This window comes from Cibotium barometz, chromosome 26, assembly GCF_041138505.1.
Source record: "Cibotium barometz isolate CiBa-2024 chromosome 26, ASM4113850v1, whole genome shotgun sequence".
In the NCBI taxonomy this organism is placed as follows: domain Eukaryota; kingdom Viridiplantae; phylum Streptophyta; class Polypodiopsida; order Cyatheales; family Cibotiaceae; genus Cibotium; species Cibotium barometz.
This window is the reverse complement of record NC_141071.1, coordinates 37492962-37508578: the sequence shown is the minus strand read 5'-3', so window position 1 is coordinate 37508578 and position 15617 is coordinate 37492962. Positions and strand designations below refer to the sequence as shown.

The 15617-nt window shown below is 44.0% G+C and overlaps 1 protein-coding gene across 2 annotated transcripts in view; it reads left to right on the top strand.

The window, feature by feature from the left end:
* Positions 1-441: 441 nt before the first annotated feature.
* LOC147623932 (serine/threonine-protein kinase CTR1-like) overlaps positions 442-15617 on the top strand; it is a 41770-nt gene continuing 26594 nt past the window's right edge. The window contains exons 1-4 of one of the 2 annotated variants that reach the window (XM_086820575.1): positions 442-665; positions 791-1790; positions 2156-2457; positions 2580-2724. In XM_086820575.1, the coding sequence (XP_086676701.1) occupies positions 939-1790; positions 2156-2457; positions 2580-2724 (1299 nt within the window). In that variant the 5' untranslated portion in view covers positions 442-665; positions 791-938. Of the gene's footprint in view, positions 666-731; positions 1791-2155; positions 2458-2579; positions 2725-15617 lie in introns of both variants that reach the window. The other variant, XM_086820576.1, reaches the window with a different exon arrangement.

Below are 15617 nucleotides of genomic sequence, written 5' to 3'. Positions count from 1 at the left end.
ACCACATGGATGTGCATCTGATCCAGACCAGGATGGCATTACGGGGGGACCTAGAAAATGTCCCGCAGAACCACGTGCCCTTTCAAATCAAAGCTATCTCCTAGAAAAACCAAAGAAAATTGCTACATGTTCCTTAGTTGCCATATCAAGGCCCTGCTTTGCACTATAAAATGAATGACAAATGGCATATCTTGTGGGACCAAAAACAGTGGGGGTTTAATCCTCTAAAACATGGTCCAATCATTCCTCCAAAGAAATTGTGTCTGCTATGTGTAATTATGCTATGGACCAACTCCAGAGCACATAAAATGGGCATAGGTATTAGGAAGTGGCATGTGCCCCAGATCCAATAAGGAACCGGAAACTATAGCACACCTGTTTATATCATGCCTGAACAACACTGATGTCTAGATAGAAGCACCAATAGTAGTAGCACTTTTCCATTTCTATGGGAAAACACCCTTTTTGCAAATGTCCCTAATAAAATATTAAATAGAGGCAGGCCAAATTTATTGGGGAAAAAATAATTTGTAGAATTGCTAACAAAAAAAAACAGCCGAAGTCACTTGTCTTTGCTTCTCCTGCTCCGGCATAGCAAAAGCATCACAAAAAAAAAGCCTGAACTTCTGCCTCATAAGAACTAGGGTTTCGCCATCGCCATTGAGGTAAGCTGTCCTTTCTCTTCTGGTTTTCTTCCTGTTGTGCCATAACCGAAACGTTTCAAATTACAGGAGCCGCTGCTAGGGTTTCTCGCTATATCTAGGGTTTTGAACCCTTTTCTTTTCATCAGATCGCTTGTCTATCTGGTTTCCCCCCTTTTTTCCGCTCGCGCTGATCGATCGGCCTCGTAAAGGAGAGCTGCGCCATGAGCAACTTTCCTTGCGTTTGCACAGTGGAAGTAGCAGGTTTAAAGCAGGGTTCTCGTCTTGTATGCTCGCATGGCCGATTATACAGTGCCCGGCCAGCTGAATGACATCCCTTACAGCTCATTGGACTTCGTGGATTCTTCACCAACACCAGGAAGCAAGCCATCAACTCTAATCTTTTCTGCAGGAGCAGCTGAAAGCTCAGCTGAGTCTATTTCCGCCAGAAACGCTTGCTTGGAGAGGAATTCTTCAGCATTTTCCAAGGTTTCCTCTTTGCGCAAAGGTCTTGATCTCGGTAACAGGAAGTTTTGTCTGGAGAGGAATCCTCTCCTGGTTCCCGAGGATATTGTTGGCTCGCAGGCGCGGAGCTCCCATTTTGACTGGAACTCTTGCATTGCAGCTGACAGGGTTGCTCTCTCCCTCTCCAGCGAAACATTGGAGGGAAAATTGCGTGGAAAATCATGCCCTGGTCCACCAGATCGCATCCCGCTTTACGTTGCGGGGGACTATGCCAAGCAACAATCTTTCGACCATACCTTTAAGACTGGCGATGGAGGTTCTTCTTCCCTGCTGCAGCGGCAGTCCAGTGGTAGCAGCTTCACAGACAGCCTCCTCTCCAGTGATGTTCCATTATCAACCCTTTCGCCCACAGTCTCACTTACTGCCAGTGACTCCGCTTTGTTGGCATCATACTCAGATGATATCGGCAAGAAGGATCGGCCCAAGGGTATCAGGCAACAATGCTCTTGGGCTCAGCAAACTGAGCAAAGCTACAACTTGCAGCTGGCCCTTGCTCTTCGCCTCGTTGCAGAGTCAGGACTCTCAGAGGAACCTCTCCTGTTGCCAATCTTCACCAAGGAGAACAGGCAGGTCATATGCTCTGCAGGGGCTAGCTCAGTTCGGGCAACAGCCCTCCGCTTTTGGGTGAGCTAAGAGAGCTCATTTTGTAAATTTTGTTACAAGCAAGAAAAAAAAAGCACTGCCACCTGAATCCTTGCTACTATTAAGCTGTTCTGAATGCTTGACAACGTTTGACTGTGTAGAGAAACCTATGCTTGATGGTATAATATTATTATGGTTATTCGCAAGTATGTTTTTGTGCAAAACACCATACCTTGCACTGCATTGCTCTTTTGAGCACAATCTTTTGCATCAAAATTAAAAAGCACATACTGTATGGATGACTCCGTTGTTGACTTTTTTTAATTCTCCAGCATTAGAGCATGGAATGGAGTTAACTGAGTTTAGACCCACAGACTTTGACTTTTCAAATGTCAAAGTGACTGCAGGTAAATGGTGCTCTTACTTATGCCGACAGAATAGATGATGGCTTCTATCACATTTGGGGAATGAATCCTTATGTTTGGGCAATCTGCAATCATCCTGATGAAACTGATGGTCGCATACCAACACTGGATTTGTTAAGGGCAGTGAATCCTGTCCAAACTTCAATGGAGGTTATCATAGTTGACAAGCATGGAGATTCTCGCTTGTGTGACATGGAGAATCAGGCATTTAACCTTGCCTTCAAGGCTGCTGATTCCAGGGAGCTTGCAGAACTTTTAGGAAAACTTGTTTCACAGAACATGGGGTGAGTTTGCGGAGCTGGTCTGACCTGTTGTGGCTGAATTATCTTGATGTAACTTCAAGCTTCGAAAATGCTACCCAAATTGCTTCTTTTTTTTCTTATGTGGGGTTCTTTCTGTCAACAAGGGGTGCAGCTGCCACTGAGCAGGGAGAACTTACGTCCAGATGGCAAGCAGGTAGTATGGCACTCAAAGAGTGTCTGAACTGCATAGTCCTTCCAATTGGAAGCATCTCTGTAGGTGTTTGCCGACATCGGGCTCTTCTTTATAAGGTGGAGACCGACTATTATTTTGTTAACTTTTATCATCTCTGCATTGAAACTTTAACTAAAGTTGAGAACATGCATGGTGTGAATTCTGAGGATTTATTTTATACTCACTACAATGATGCAAAAGTGACGAGTGCATGATCTTTTGAAACTGAATGTTAAGAGTATTTCTACCCACTACGCCCACCTCCTTGTATAGTCTGATATGCAGTTTCTCCAAACCAGAGCAACACCCTTGCAAATTATCAGAATTAGTGTCATTTGGCATTTTGTACAAATGACCAGATTGAGTCCATGTCCCACCCTTTATGGTGGCTACTAAGCTAGTGGCATAATTGCCCATGCAACCATATGTATGGTATAAAGCAAGTTGAAACCACAGGGAGCTGTATGGTATAAAGCAAGTTGAAACCACAGGGAGCTGGACTTACGGTGCTTATCTTTGAAGATTGAACTAATGATTTCTCTTCAGTTTGAATGTGTTTAAGCTACAATCGTGCTTAAGCTGCCTATGTATGAACCCTTGCGCATATTAGTGCATACATGCGCATGCTTGGAGCAGACTTTTTTGATCAATTGGTGCCAAAGTGTGCACTTAAGCAATTCGTTTCTGCTCGCTATCACTCTGTCTAGTCAGTCTCCTGATATGTCCAGTTGTTGCTGTTGTGACCCCTTTAATTTCTCCTTATGCTGTCCCTTTAAAATGATGGGCAGGGGCAGGAGGCTTAGATACAAAAGCTGCATTTATCACTTGAGAAAGCAGGCACCACTCCAACACGGTGCCAGGTGCTGCTCCTCTGGTAGATCTCCTGGTGGTTTCTCGATAAACTTTCGGAACATTGCCGCTTATAAAAGTGTTCAATACAAGATTGAAATGTACTACAGAGAATTGAGCTGGAGCTCCCCCGCCCCACCTTCCCGCCCGCCCCGTCCTCCTGGTGCTAAGCCATGGCGTGCTTCCCCCCTATGCATGCACCCCTCCCAGTCCCTTTGCAGCCTGAATTACCCCCCTTTGCCCTCACGCTGCTTCCACGCAAGCCCTTTTCCCTGGCTTGGGATTCCTGCCTCTGTTGCCCTCCTTGTCCCTGCTCTTAATCAACACCCCTTTCCTTTCTGCCCCCGCTTCTTTTCCTTGTTCTAGCACTTAGCTTCAGTTATCTCCTCTCTCTAGAGATTGGCGCCTCCTTCATGAGGGCTGTTGGGCTGCATTTTCTGCACATTCTTCTTCCCAACTCCATTTCCAAGCTTGCTAAGGTGATTTTCAAGCTTCCAAGAGTGTTTCCGAATGCTAATCACTCTCCTACACACTCCCAATGACTGAAATTCAGCAAAACAGCTCTTTTTATTGCTGTAATTTCTAGTCTTTTTGTTGAAAACCCTAATTTCAGCCCTCCTTTCTCAAGTTGAACCATAGGGGAAGCTTTCCCAAGGTTCCCTTCATCCTCTTGAAGACTTTTGTCGCGAAGAAATGCGACAAATCGAAGATCTCAACACTCCAAGGACTTCCATCGCAAAGACTTCCGCTGTCATTGACTTTACTTGCTATTGGTAAGCTTTTATGCTTAAATATGGAAGCAAGTAGCACAAGGGAGGAACCGGATTACAAGAATACATACCCTGTGTAGTGTTCTCGTCCTACGTGCTCTCTTGCAGATTGTTGCAACCATGTGTTGGTGGAACAATAGAGAGCAGATGGTAGGGAACATGGACACTTGAGAGGGTAGTGTGGATTTAGCAAACTGCGTTGGAGTCGAGAAAGGTAATTCGTCTTCTAAAGACACTAAGAAAGATGGCAGTTCTAGCTCTAGTTCAGGAGGTAAGAAGGATAAGGAATCCAAACCTAAGAAAATTCTCGAGGAAAAGGCTAAGGCAAGCATCACTTGAGGCTATCTTTCTCTAGAGGAGCAAAGGAAATACTGTTAAAATTACAGCAATGTGATGAGCTATGGTGGATCAAATGCTAGAATCAATATCATTAACAAAGTGATTAGATGATAATTAAGACGTGATTAGTGAGTAATTAACTAATAGCTTAATGTAGGCATGGATAGTAAAAAACCAGCAAGTTCTCATTAGGCCAATGCCTCAATTTATAGAGTTTACATCCAAGCATCTAATCCCATTGATTTCTCCTTGATTCTCCATCTCTTTTGCTTGATTCTCTCCACCTCTCCCAGAATATCTCCACACCTCCTAAATCTTCTCATGTTACCCTTTATTCTCTCCTAGTAGATTCATCTCACCTTTTCACAGGTTCTCTCACATTTACAGATTCTCTTTTACAGCCTCTAACTAAGGGCTTGTTCCCGCACACACCCTATTCACTTGTATATTTCAACACCTCCTCTCAAGTGTCCTAGCACACCTGGACCCTATACCAAGTTTTTCTCTTACTTGATAGTCGGTGACCAATGCCTCAAGTCCCTAAACTCATAGTCCTTGATACTCTCTCTCTCTATGTGTCCAAGGCTACTATAAGTGCCCGTGACCTTGACTAAAGTGCTCACACATACATCTACCACATGGCCTACATCATCGGTGGCTCAGAGGTGGTTTTACTCTGTTGGGGCAGGTTACATTGGGTTGTGGGGTCTCTCTCTCTCTCTCTCTCTCTCTCTCAGAGATTTTCACATGGCTCCTTACTCTTTGGAGCCTCACATCTTCTCGTCTTCAGTCTTCTTGTCGTGGCAGCTTCTCTTCATGCGTCTGTGTCTTCCTCTTCTTTCAGTCTTCTTGTTGTGGCAGCTTCTCTTCATACGTCCATGTCTTCCTTCAAAGCTTTTCTTCTTGGTGTGGATCTTCCTCTTGGAAAGAGATGTTCTTCTTCTTTCATGGTTGGGGCCATGAGCTTGTCCGTCAGTTCTTGCTCCATGTGAGCAACATGTTTAAATGTTTTGTTGACAGTTCTTTTGGGCTTTTGATTTTTATCTTGTGTCATTATGCAATGCAAACCCAAATCTATGCGGGAGGTCTTACCTCTTGCCTTATTCTGGATAAGGGCAATGTTTAATCCCATTTTTACACTAATATAATGTGCCCAATACATAATGCATATAGCATTCATTCTTATGTACATTCCCAAATGCAACTTTGGTTGTGAATAATCTTGAATTTTAGTGTGATTTGCAGGCATTAACTAAGGGTTAAATGTAAAATGATGATTACCACAAATTTATGAGCATAATTTTACCAAAAATTACATTAAATCAAGGGTAACCAATTTGTACGGAATGGTTGGAGTATCAAACCATCTCCGAATTGCAATATGAAGTTATAGATCTGTATCAGATACCTAATAGTTAATTTGAACCCTCAATTGCACCAAAATACAGTGATTAGCACTGATTAATCATTGATTAGCAAATTAATCCTTTGTTTTGTGTACAGAAAACAGAGTATGCGGGGAGTCCAGATCTGAGGCCTTAGAGTTCAAATGAGCTCAAATCCTTTCAAGGCCATCAATAGCAATTAGTCTAGTAGAGGATTAAGCCAAGAAATACAAGATTTGACCAAACATTTCTCTGTTTTACCAAAGTCACCTACAGACTTGATGAAGAGCTTTGATCTCATTGTAGACTTGATCAAATCAAATTCTGACTTCACCAGCTTGTAGAGCATGCTTGAAAACCCCCGGGGCTAAGAGGAATTAACCCACAGTAACCGGAGAAGACAAGATGTCAATTTTCCTCGGAAAAAACGACGCCTGCAAATCTATGAAAATCGGAAGCTGTGGTCGGCGGTTTGCTGCGCTGATTCACTTGGCTGGAGCTCCACTGAGTTAGCTATGTTGGGCTAGAAGCATTTGAGCTAATGTTGAGTCTACAAGGAGAGGGAGCTCCTCCACTGGCTGGGGGTGCAGAGGTTAGTTGTTGAAAAAGAGGTGAAAATATTAATTTTCTACTAATCCTAATTAGCCAGGTGATTAGCAAGATAATGGGCTCACAAATTGATGGATTCTAGGCTAGGCTCTGATACTATGTTAAAATTACAGCAATGTGATGAGCTATGGTGGATCAAATGCTAGAATCAACATCATTAACAAAGTGATTAGACGATAATTAAGACGTGATTAGTGAGTAATTAACTAATAGCTTAATGTAAGCATGGATAGTAAAAAACCAGCAAGTTCTCATTAGGCCAATGCCTCAATTTATAGAGTTTACATCCAAGCATCTAATCCCACTGATTTCTCCTTGATTCACTCCATCTCTTTTGCTTGATTCTCTCCACCTCTCCCAGAATATCTCCACACCTCCTAAATCTTCTCATGCTACCCTTTATTCTCTCCCAGTAGATTCATCTCACCTTTTCACAGGTTCTCTCACATTTACAGATTCTCTTTTACAGCCTCTAACTAAGGGCTTGTTCCCGCACACACCCTATTCAATTGTTCCCGCACACACCCTATTCACTTGTATATTTCAACAAATACTGATTAGAAAATCGATGTTTCTATTGTCATACCATTGGGCATGGTAAGAAGGATTGTGAGAAATGGCAAGTGGAGCAAGCCTCCAAGCCACCTTCTTCCACAGTTGCCACAGCATCTCCTGCTCCTCCAGCACCGCCTACTACCACCAACGCAGTTGAGCTTTTACCTTTTATGCATCCCATGCCATCCATGGTATTTGATGCCAAGTAGGAGGGTGAGTGATGCTACACAGAAAAGCTTGATCTGAGCTTTATGGCTTTGCCAAGGGCCGCCAATTTGTAGTCCTATTGACATGGGAAGTTCTGAGGACGCTATCTCTCCCCAATTAGCTACCAAAATGAGTTGTAAATTAGTGTGCTATCATTTGGATGTGGACGGGTTTACACTTGGTCTTTGCACCTACATTTCTCAAAAGGCACAATAGTTTCCTTTTCACGTTCAAAAGGCCTCATCCCAGCGAGATTTCATTCTCTCGTCTCTTTTGGGGTGTGACATGATTTTAGGAATCTAGTGGTTTCGCTAGTATGAATCTATTCTCCATTGGAGACATGACACTTTTACTATCTGTAAAGGTTTTCGTGAGCCCGTCATGATTCGTGGGGATAGGATCATTCTCGGCATCTCTTTGATTTCTCATCTCTAGGCTCGACGAGCTATCTGCAAGGGAGCGGAAGGAGCATTGATTTATGTTCGTGCTCAGACAGCTTATATCTCATCGATAATAACCGTCTCATCTGCTGCGTCAGTTCCTCAGTTGGCAGATCCCCTTTCTTGACAATAGGACATTCTGCTTAGAGACAATCTTTCACCCTCTCGTCCTGAGGATCATCATATTGATTTGGTCTCCGGGGTAGAACCTTCTAGCGAGTTTCTCTTTCCAAGACTTTAAGGGAAAGCTAGAAAAGCAGTCAGTGATCACAACACTCAAACATTGGAAGCCTGTTCTTTATGGACGAGTTTTCACAGTCAAAACAGACCACCAAGCACTTAAGTGGCACCCAACAATGTCAAGTGCTTAGTGGAGTGATTGGCACGCCAGATGGGGTCAGCTCTTCCACCAGTTTGGAGAAATGATCAAGTACATTCTTTGTCAGCATAACCCAATGGCTGATGTTCTTAGTAGAAAGACTAGTATCCAGACCATTCGGGAGTCTACCATTCTCAAAATCTCTGGAAAAGACTTGGCTAGCATATGAAAGATCTGTTTGTCAATTCCGCAGAGTTTGGTACTCAATATAGTTTGGCCCTCAAGTCTGAGCCTGGCCATTATTCAATTCATAGACATGCAAATAAGCCTAGACGAGATGTCCACTTCAAGGAAAGGGATAGGGTCTATTTGCATATCACGAAACAAAGATTGAAACAAGTGGGCACACGTTGTCCCTAGCTTTCTTTCTGTAGTTTTGGACATTTTCCTATAGTTAAGTAGTGATGTCTCCATGAAGTTAAAGTTGCCTAGCAATTGGGCAACGCATGATGTTTTCCATGTTTCTTGGCTAAAACCATATGTTGGACTAGAAGTTTTTGATGTTTCAAATGAATAGCAGCCAAACATTGTTGACGAAGAATTGAGCGTGAGTAGATCCTTCTTCATCGTTGGAAGCATGGTTCCTGTCGAAGACTCCGTCAGTTCTACATGAAGTTCAAAGATCGAGATACCTACGAAACAGTTTGGCTAGATGAAGAATTCTTTCAAGAGTACTCCCAGTTATTAGCGGACTACGTGGAAGCCATGAACCTGCCGCGCCAAGCTAAGCAAGAGGGAATGTCACATGCACACTGCACTGTAGTGCATGGTGACAAGATGGCTCATCATCAGTGCATCATTGTATAGCAGTAGGACCCTTTAGGATATGATATTGTCGTATGTCGTGGCCCCATTGTAATCCCCAGTCTTGGATATGTCAGGCACGAGCTACGTAGGTCATTCCTCAGCCTTAGAGTGCCAGTCAGTCAGTTAGTCAGTCAGTCAAGTCCCTTCACCCACTTGAAGAGAATCATTCATGCATGTAGAGTCAATAGAAGCCTTCGGGTTTGCATCAGTTCATTTGCATAGCATTCATTTCATGTGCATGTGAACCATTATAGAAGCCTTAGAGTATCATTCTACTATTTATCCATTATTTTCATCTAGTTGGCAGTCTTTAATACCAAGTCGGCCAGCTTATTAGCACTTAATTCAGCATTTATACCATATTCCAGTCATGTAGATGCAGTCGGCCAGCTCTGTAGCCAGCCGACCAGCCACCCGCTCCATATAAATAGCCATCGTTTTGCATCATTCTATCATTCAGCCATCATCGATTCAGCATTCAGCCATTGGATCATCATCGCTTGAAGCATAAAGACATTCAGCAACAGAAAATGCATCATCATCATCAGCTCAAGGAAGAAGTGTTCTAGTCCATAAGTGTTTCTCAGCCTACAACAGATTTCAGCATACACATACTTCATCGTTTGCTCCATCCTCCCGGGTGAAGGTAAACACAACATATTCATTCATTCATCTTGCGTATTCACAGCCTAGAACAGTCCCAATTCATCATCATCATCAGCCCAAGGAAGAAGTGTTCTAGTCCATAAGCGTTTCTCTGCCTACAACAGATTTCAGCATACACATACTTCATCGTTTGCTCCATCCTCCTGGGTGAAGGTAAACGCAACATATTCATTCATTCATCTTGCATATTCACAGCCTAGAACAGTCCCAATTCAGCCCATCTCTCAGCCACAGTTTGCAGCCTACCCACAACCCCTTGGAAGAGTGCATTGGCCTTGAGATTGGACATTGGTGCTTCTACAGTAGTGTACAGTCAGCCTGACTCTTGGTCTTGCGTTTGGCTTCTCCACAGTCCCAAGTCAATCATTCTCTTCAAAGTAATAAAGCAAATAATCCTAGCAATAGGAGGGGGCCCTTCATTGGGTATTTTGGGACCCAATAAGGTGTACAAAGCTCTCTCTCTCTCTCTCTCTCTCTCTCTCTCTCTCTCTCTCATCTCTTAAAGTGTGAAGTGATAAAGTGGATTGCTAAAAGACTCATGAAACTCAGGATAAACAAGGCTGTGTGAGAGGTTGTGTGACAGCATTCTACATCTACGCATAATTCTGCTGCATGTTACAATATTATCCTAACCACTCTAAGAGTGGGTTCACACACACACCCACACCCACACACATAAGTGAGTGTACCACATACAACTCCGAATACCCAACATGTCACGTGCATCCCGCACTTGGATGCCACGTAGACATTTCTGTACAGAAGGCGCAGGACCTGGGATGGTGAACTGGTTCCATGTGAGCCCAGTCCGGGACGAGTCAGCCAGGGATCCATCTCAGTCGTCCGAGGTCAGGTGTGCATTGTCCTGCACATGAGTCCAAGGTTAGGTGTGCACTGTCCTGCACATGAAACAGTGCTAGTCCGCACTGTGAGTCTCCCTCTAGAATGATGTTAGTGGTTCTGAGTATCTGGTATGGTACCGGGCCAGATTACTGAGTAGATAGTGGTTAGGACAAGGGGCCAGCCCATAGGGCTACCCCGGATCTTAGTGTGGGCATGGGAATGGTATAGAACCACCCCCATGAGGGCCAGGAAGGCCTAGGCTGAACCCACCAGCCATGGAGGGGTTGTAGGACAGCCCTAGGGCAAGAATAAGGCAGATTCCAAGAGTTTACAGCCTTTACATGGCTGTAGGGCAAGTATGGGGCAACCCATACTGCCCAGCCCTTGGATTGTGGGCAAAGGCTGTGCCCAGCACTCTGGAAGCAGGCGCATGATGCCCAGCCATCTAGGGAGTAATGCGCAGCATTTTAGGTGATTTTTCCAGCATTTATTGCTGAATTTTCACAAGTCGTGGGACATTTGTGTTGGCCGCCAGTTTATCTACTGGCCGACTGCTGTTGGGAAGTAGTATAAATAGTGGAGGCCACAATCCCATTCATTTATATAATTCTCCACCAAGAGCTCAAGCATAAGAGGCTAGACAAAGCCAAGAGGGTGCTAAGCTAAGGGGTGAAGGATTCAGGTCAAGGGCAAGGTATTCCCAGCCAAGAAAAGGTCCAAGATTGCTGTATTTTCTTTCAGATTTCTCATCATTCTAATAAAGCAAATACACCATCCGTGGTGGGGGCCCTACAGAGGGTAATTTGGACCCAATACTGTGTCCTCTCCATCTCTCCCTCTTTCTCTCTATTTTTTGCACATCTCCTTTCAGTTTGTGCGTTAATTTTCGTCGCGAAAAGAGTGCTGAATTCTGAGTATTGAAGTTACCGATTCTTCTCCGAAGCTTCCGCATATTACACAACAAGACTTGGAGGCAACCTGAGGGTAGTCTTCTGAAGTTTCCAATTCCAAGACCGCCACACCTACACTGAAGCTTACTCAAGATCACAAGGCCAAGGAAGGCAAAGTTGGTGGCTATTTGAACTCGACCAAAAAGTCACATTACCAGCATGAAAATAAATGTTTCTAGTGCCATACTGTAGGGAATGCTCTCTTGCAATGCTCGAAGAAGTCAAACACTTCAAACCTGGCCCCAACCCCTCCCTTGGCAACAATGGTGAGTTAGCTTGTGGCTGCTTACCAACCACAGATGGTTCCCTAGACCCACCATCGTTAGCAGCTCTCAAGTTTTCTATATGTGCTATTGTTAGCAGGGAGCTATCAAGAGGGGGATGATAATCAGGAGTATGAGTGGAATGAGTTGCTCAAATGCCATGGGCATATTAATGGTTAGTGTGTTGTCGTACTTTATTAGCAGCAACACACAAGACGTGATCATAGAGTAGGCCGTTGGTTGTGCCGGCTTTCCCCTCACTTCGGTACAAAGAATAGTCGAAGGTTTTGGCATTGGTATGTGTCACGAGCCTGGACATTTCCCAGTCTGAAAGGGGTTTGGTGGACTCGAGGATGTTTAAATATTTGGAAAGTACAAGCTTTGGGAATGGGGGATTATCCTAGAATACAAAGGACCACACTCCTAAAATTTAGGAGAGTTGCTATTTTTGGCCCAACTCTGATGGAAATTCTGTTCGCGTCATTACATCTGGAATTGAGCAGATACCAAGAGTTGGCAAAGTGCCTATGACAGAATGTCTACCAGTTGGGATATTTTTAGAGATAAAGTTTATGGAAGGACCCATCTCTTAGATTGGGACATGTGGCAAGAAAGTGGACCAAAGTGAGACAAGTGGCCTGACACTTGTTAGAAAATGGATCAAAGTGAGACAAGTGGCCTCACACTTGTCACTTCAGCTATTGTGTGGCTCTCCACTTGTCATTGTAGCCTTCTCTTGCCATTTTAGCTCATGGGAGGCCCAAATCTATAAATTGGAGCCCTCTCTCTTCATTAAAAGAGGCTCTCTTGCTGCACACTAGCCTCTACCACCGTTACAGGCTGCCCTAATGATGGCTACTCTCTTTCTCTCTCTCTTGAAGGCTGCCCATGAAGAATACCGGCTGTTGGGGACTGTTTTGGAGGCTTCCATCGCGAAGAAATACTGAAGGCAAGGGTATTTAATCATTTATTATGATTTCTAGCCATTGTACTTGTTGCACCAGCATTTGTACTTGTTGTACCTGCTGTACCAGCCATCGTGCCGGCTGTACCAGCCACTGTACCTGCTGTACCAGCCACCGTACCGACTGTACCAGCTATACTAGTCATTGTACCTACTGTACCAGCTTATGTACTTGCTGTACCAGCCACCATACCGGTTGTACCAGCCACTATACCTACTGTACCAGCCATTGTATCGGTTGTACCAGCCATTGTACCTGTTGTACCGGCTGAATGGAGAGTTGTACTTGTTGTACCCTTTCTATTGCATGAAGACCCGTGGTTTTTGGGGAAGAATCAGTACCCACACGGAGGTATATGGATTATATTGTTGGCTCGGCATTTCTACAGCCTATGTTCCGGCTTGGTTGCCTCGTGTTGGGCTGTGTTATGGCATTTTGTATTTGGATAATCCGGCATCTCCCGTGGGGAGAGTAAGGCCCTTAAAGCTTGTACATGATATTATTCTCCTTGGGTAATAAAATACTCTAAGGGGGGGGGTCGGCCCATTCCGGCCTCTATGCGGTGTCACACGTGCAAGCTCCATTTTCAGCATTTGTGGATGTTTTGTCCAACTTTATGTTTTATGCAAAGTGATGATGGATATGTGTTAAGGCTCTGGCCATGTTTAAATGTTTTAATATGCATTGATGGTATCAACAAGTGTGTCAAAGGCCCTAGTCCCCCGGGCACCCGCCGCGAGTTACATTGGTATCAGAGCATAGGCTTTCTTGGAAGCAGAGGCTTCCTTCTATCAATAAGAAAGAGAAAAGATCTCAAGTGGGGATCACACTTACCATCAGTGCTGTTAAGCAAGAGCATGAGCAGTAGACAGCTTGTTGATCTAAGGATTTATGAATTCACAGAATTTTATCTTGGAAGTGTGGAGTTGGCTTTATGTGCTCACGTTTAGCACTCTTTCCATATGGATATTGTGGATTATATTATCAAGCTTTCAGGCAAGCTATATGGAGATATATCTCAGGATATCTTAAGGATATGGTGATGAGATATTTCTTTTGGCTTCATGACCAACCTGGCAAAGAAAAGCTAAGTATACTTTGAGTTTGCAAAGTTAGTGCTTTTGCTATGAAGTGTTTTTGATGTTCACTAACCCTTGTATAACTATGCAAGGCGAAAGGTGTTGTTGTTTGCCTTGAGATGGTTTCAGGGAAACATTGTTTATGGCTCCCTTTTACTGGGATGGATTATTCTTTTTGGCTCCCTTTATTTGGGATGCATTGGACTTATGAAACTCATGATTGACATACCCTGTGTAGTGTTCTCTTGTCCTACGTGCTCTCTTGAAGATTATTTCTACCATGTGAGGGTGGAACAATAGAGAGCAGATGGAAGGGAACATGGGCACTTCAAAGGGTAGTGACAAGCACAACATACCCTGTGTAGTGTTCTCTTGTCCTACGTGCTCTCTTGAAGATTGTTTCTACCATGTGTGGGTGGAACAATAGAGAGCAGATGGAAGGGAACATGGGCACTTGAGAGGGTAGTGTGAGTTGGTGGCCGAAATGCCTACAAACTATTGGTGGCCAAAATGCCTATAAACTTTGTGTAGCAGAAATGCTTATGGAACACCAGGTTATCTATGCCTGCGAGTGATTGTTTTATCTTGTTACTTGAGCCCATCTGTCATCCAAGGTGTGTGGTCAGAGTACCAACACGGAGTGCAAGTGGTAAAGTGGACATGATGGGACTGATTTGTCTCGCCCATTTACTTGGGACATGGATTATGATATCTGGACTTATGGGACTGTTTTGTCTTGCCCATTTACATGGGACATGGATTATGATATCTGGACTTATGGGATTGATTTGTCTCACCTATTTATCTTGGGACATGGATTATGATATTTGGACTTATGGGACTGCTTTTGTCTCGCCCATTTATCTTGGGACATGATTTTGATATGGGTATTATGGAGACTTATTTAGTCTCGCCCATTTCTTTGGGACATGGATTCTTCAGTTATATTGGATTTTTGACACTATCTCGTCTCGCCCAATCGATGGGACATGATTATATCTTGAATATATGGCTTGAAGCTTAAAGTTGCGGACAACTTTTAAGAAGTTGGGGAGGATGTCACCAGCCTGGACATTTCCCAGTCTGAAAGGGGTCTGGTGGACTCGAGGATGTTTAAATATTTGGAAAGTACAAGCTTTGGGAATGGGGGATTATCCTAGAATACAAAGGACCACACTCCTAAAATTTAGGAGAGTTGCTATTTTTGGCCCGACTCTGATGGAAATTCTGTTCGCGTCATTACATCTGGAATTGAGCAGATACCAAGAGTTGGCAAAGTGCCTATGACAGAATGTCTACCAGTTGGGATATTTTTAGAGATAAAGTTTATGGAAGGACCCATCTCTTAGATTGGGACATGTGGCAAGAAAGTGGACCAAAGTGAGACAAGTGGCCTGACACTTGTTAGAAAATGGATCAAAGTGAGAGCCCAAATCTATAAATTGGAGCCCTCTCTCTTCATTAAAAGAGGCTCTCTTGCTGCACACTAGCCTCTACCACCGTTACAGGCTGCCCTAATGATGGCTACTCTCTTTCTCTCTCTCTTGAAGGCTGCCCATGAAGAATACTGGCTGTTGGGGACTGTTTTGGAGGCTTCCATCGCGAAGAAATACTGAAGGCAAGGGTATTTAATCATTTATTATGATTTCTAGCCATTGTACTTGTTGCACCAGCATTTGTACTTGTTGTACTTGCTGTACCAGCCATCGTGCCGGCTGTACCAGCCACCGTACCTACTGTACCAGCCACCGTACCGACTGTACCAGCCACTGTACTTGCTATACCAGCTTATGTACTTGCTGTACCAGCCACCATACTGGTTATACCAGCCACTATACCTACTGTACCAGCCACTGTATCGGTT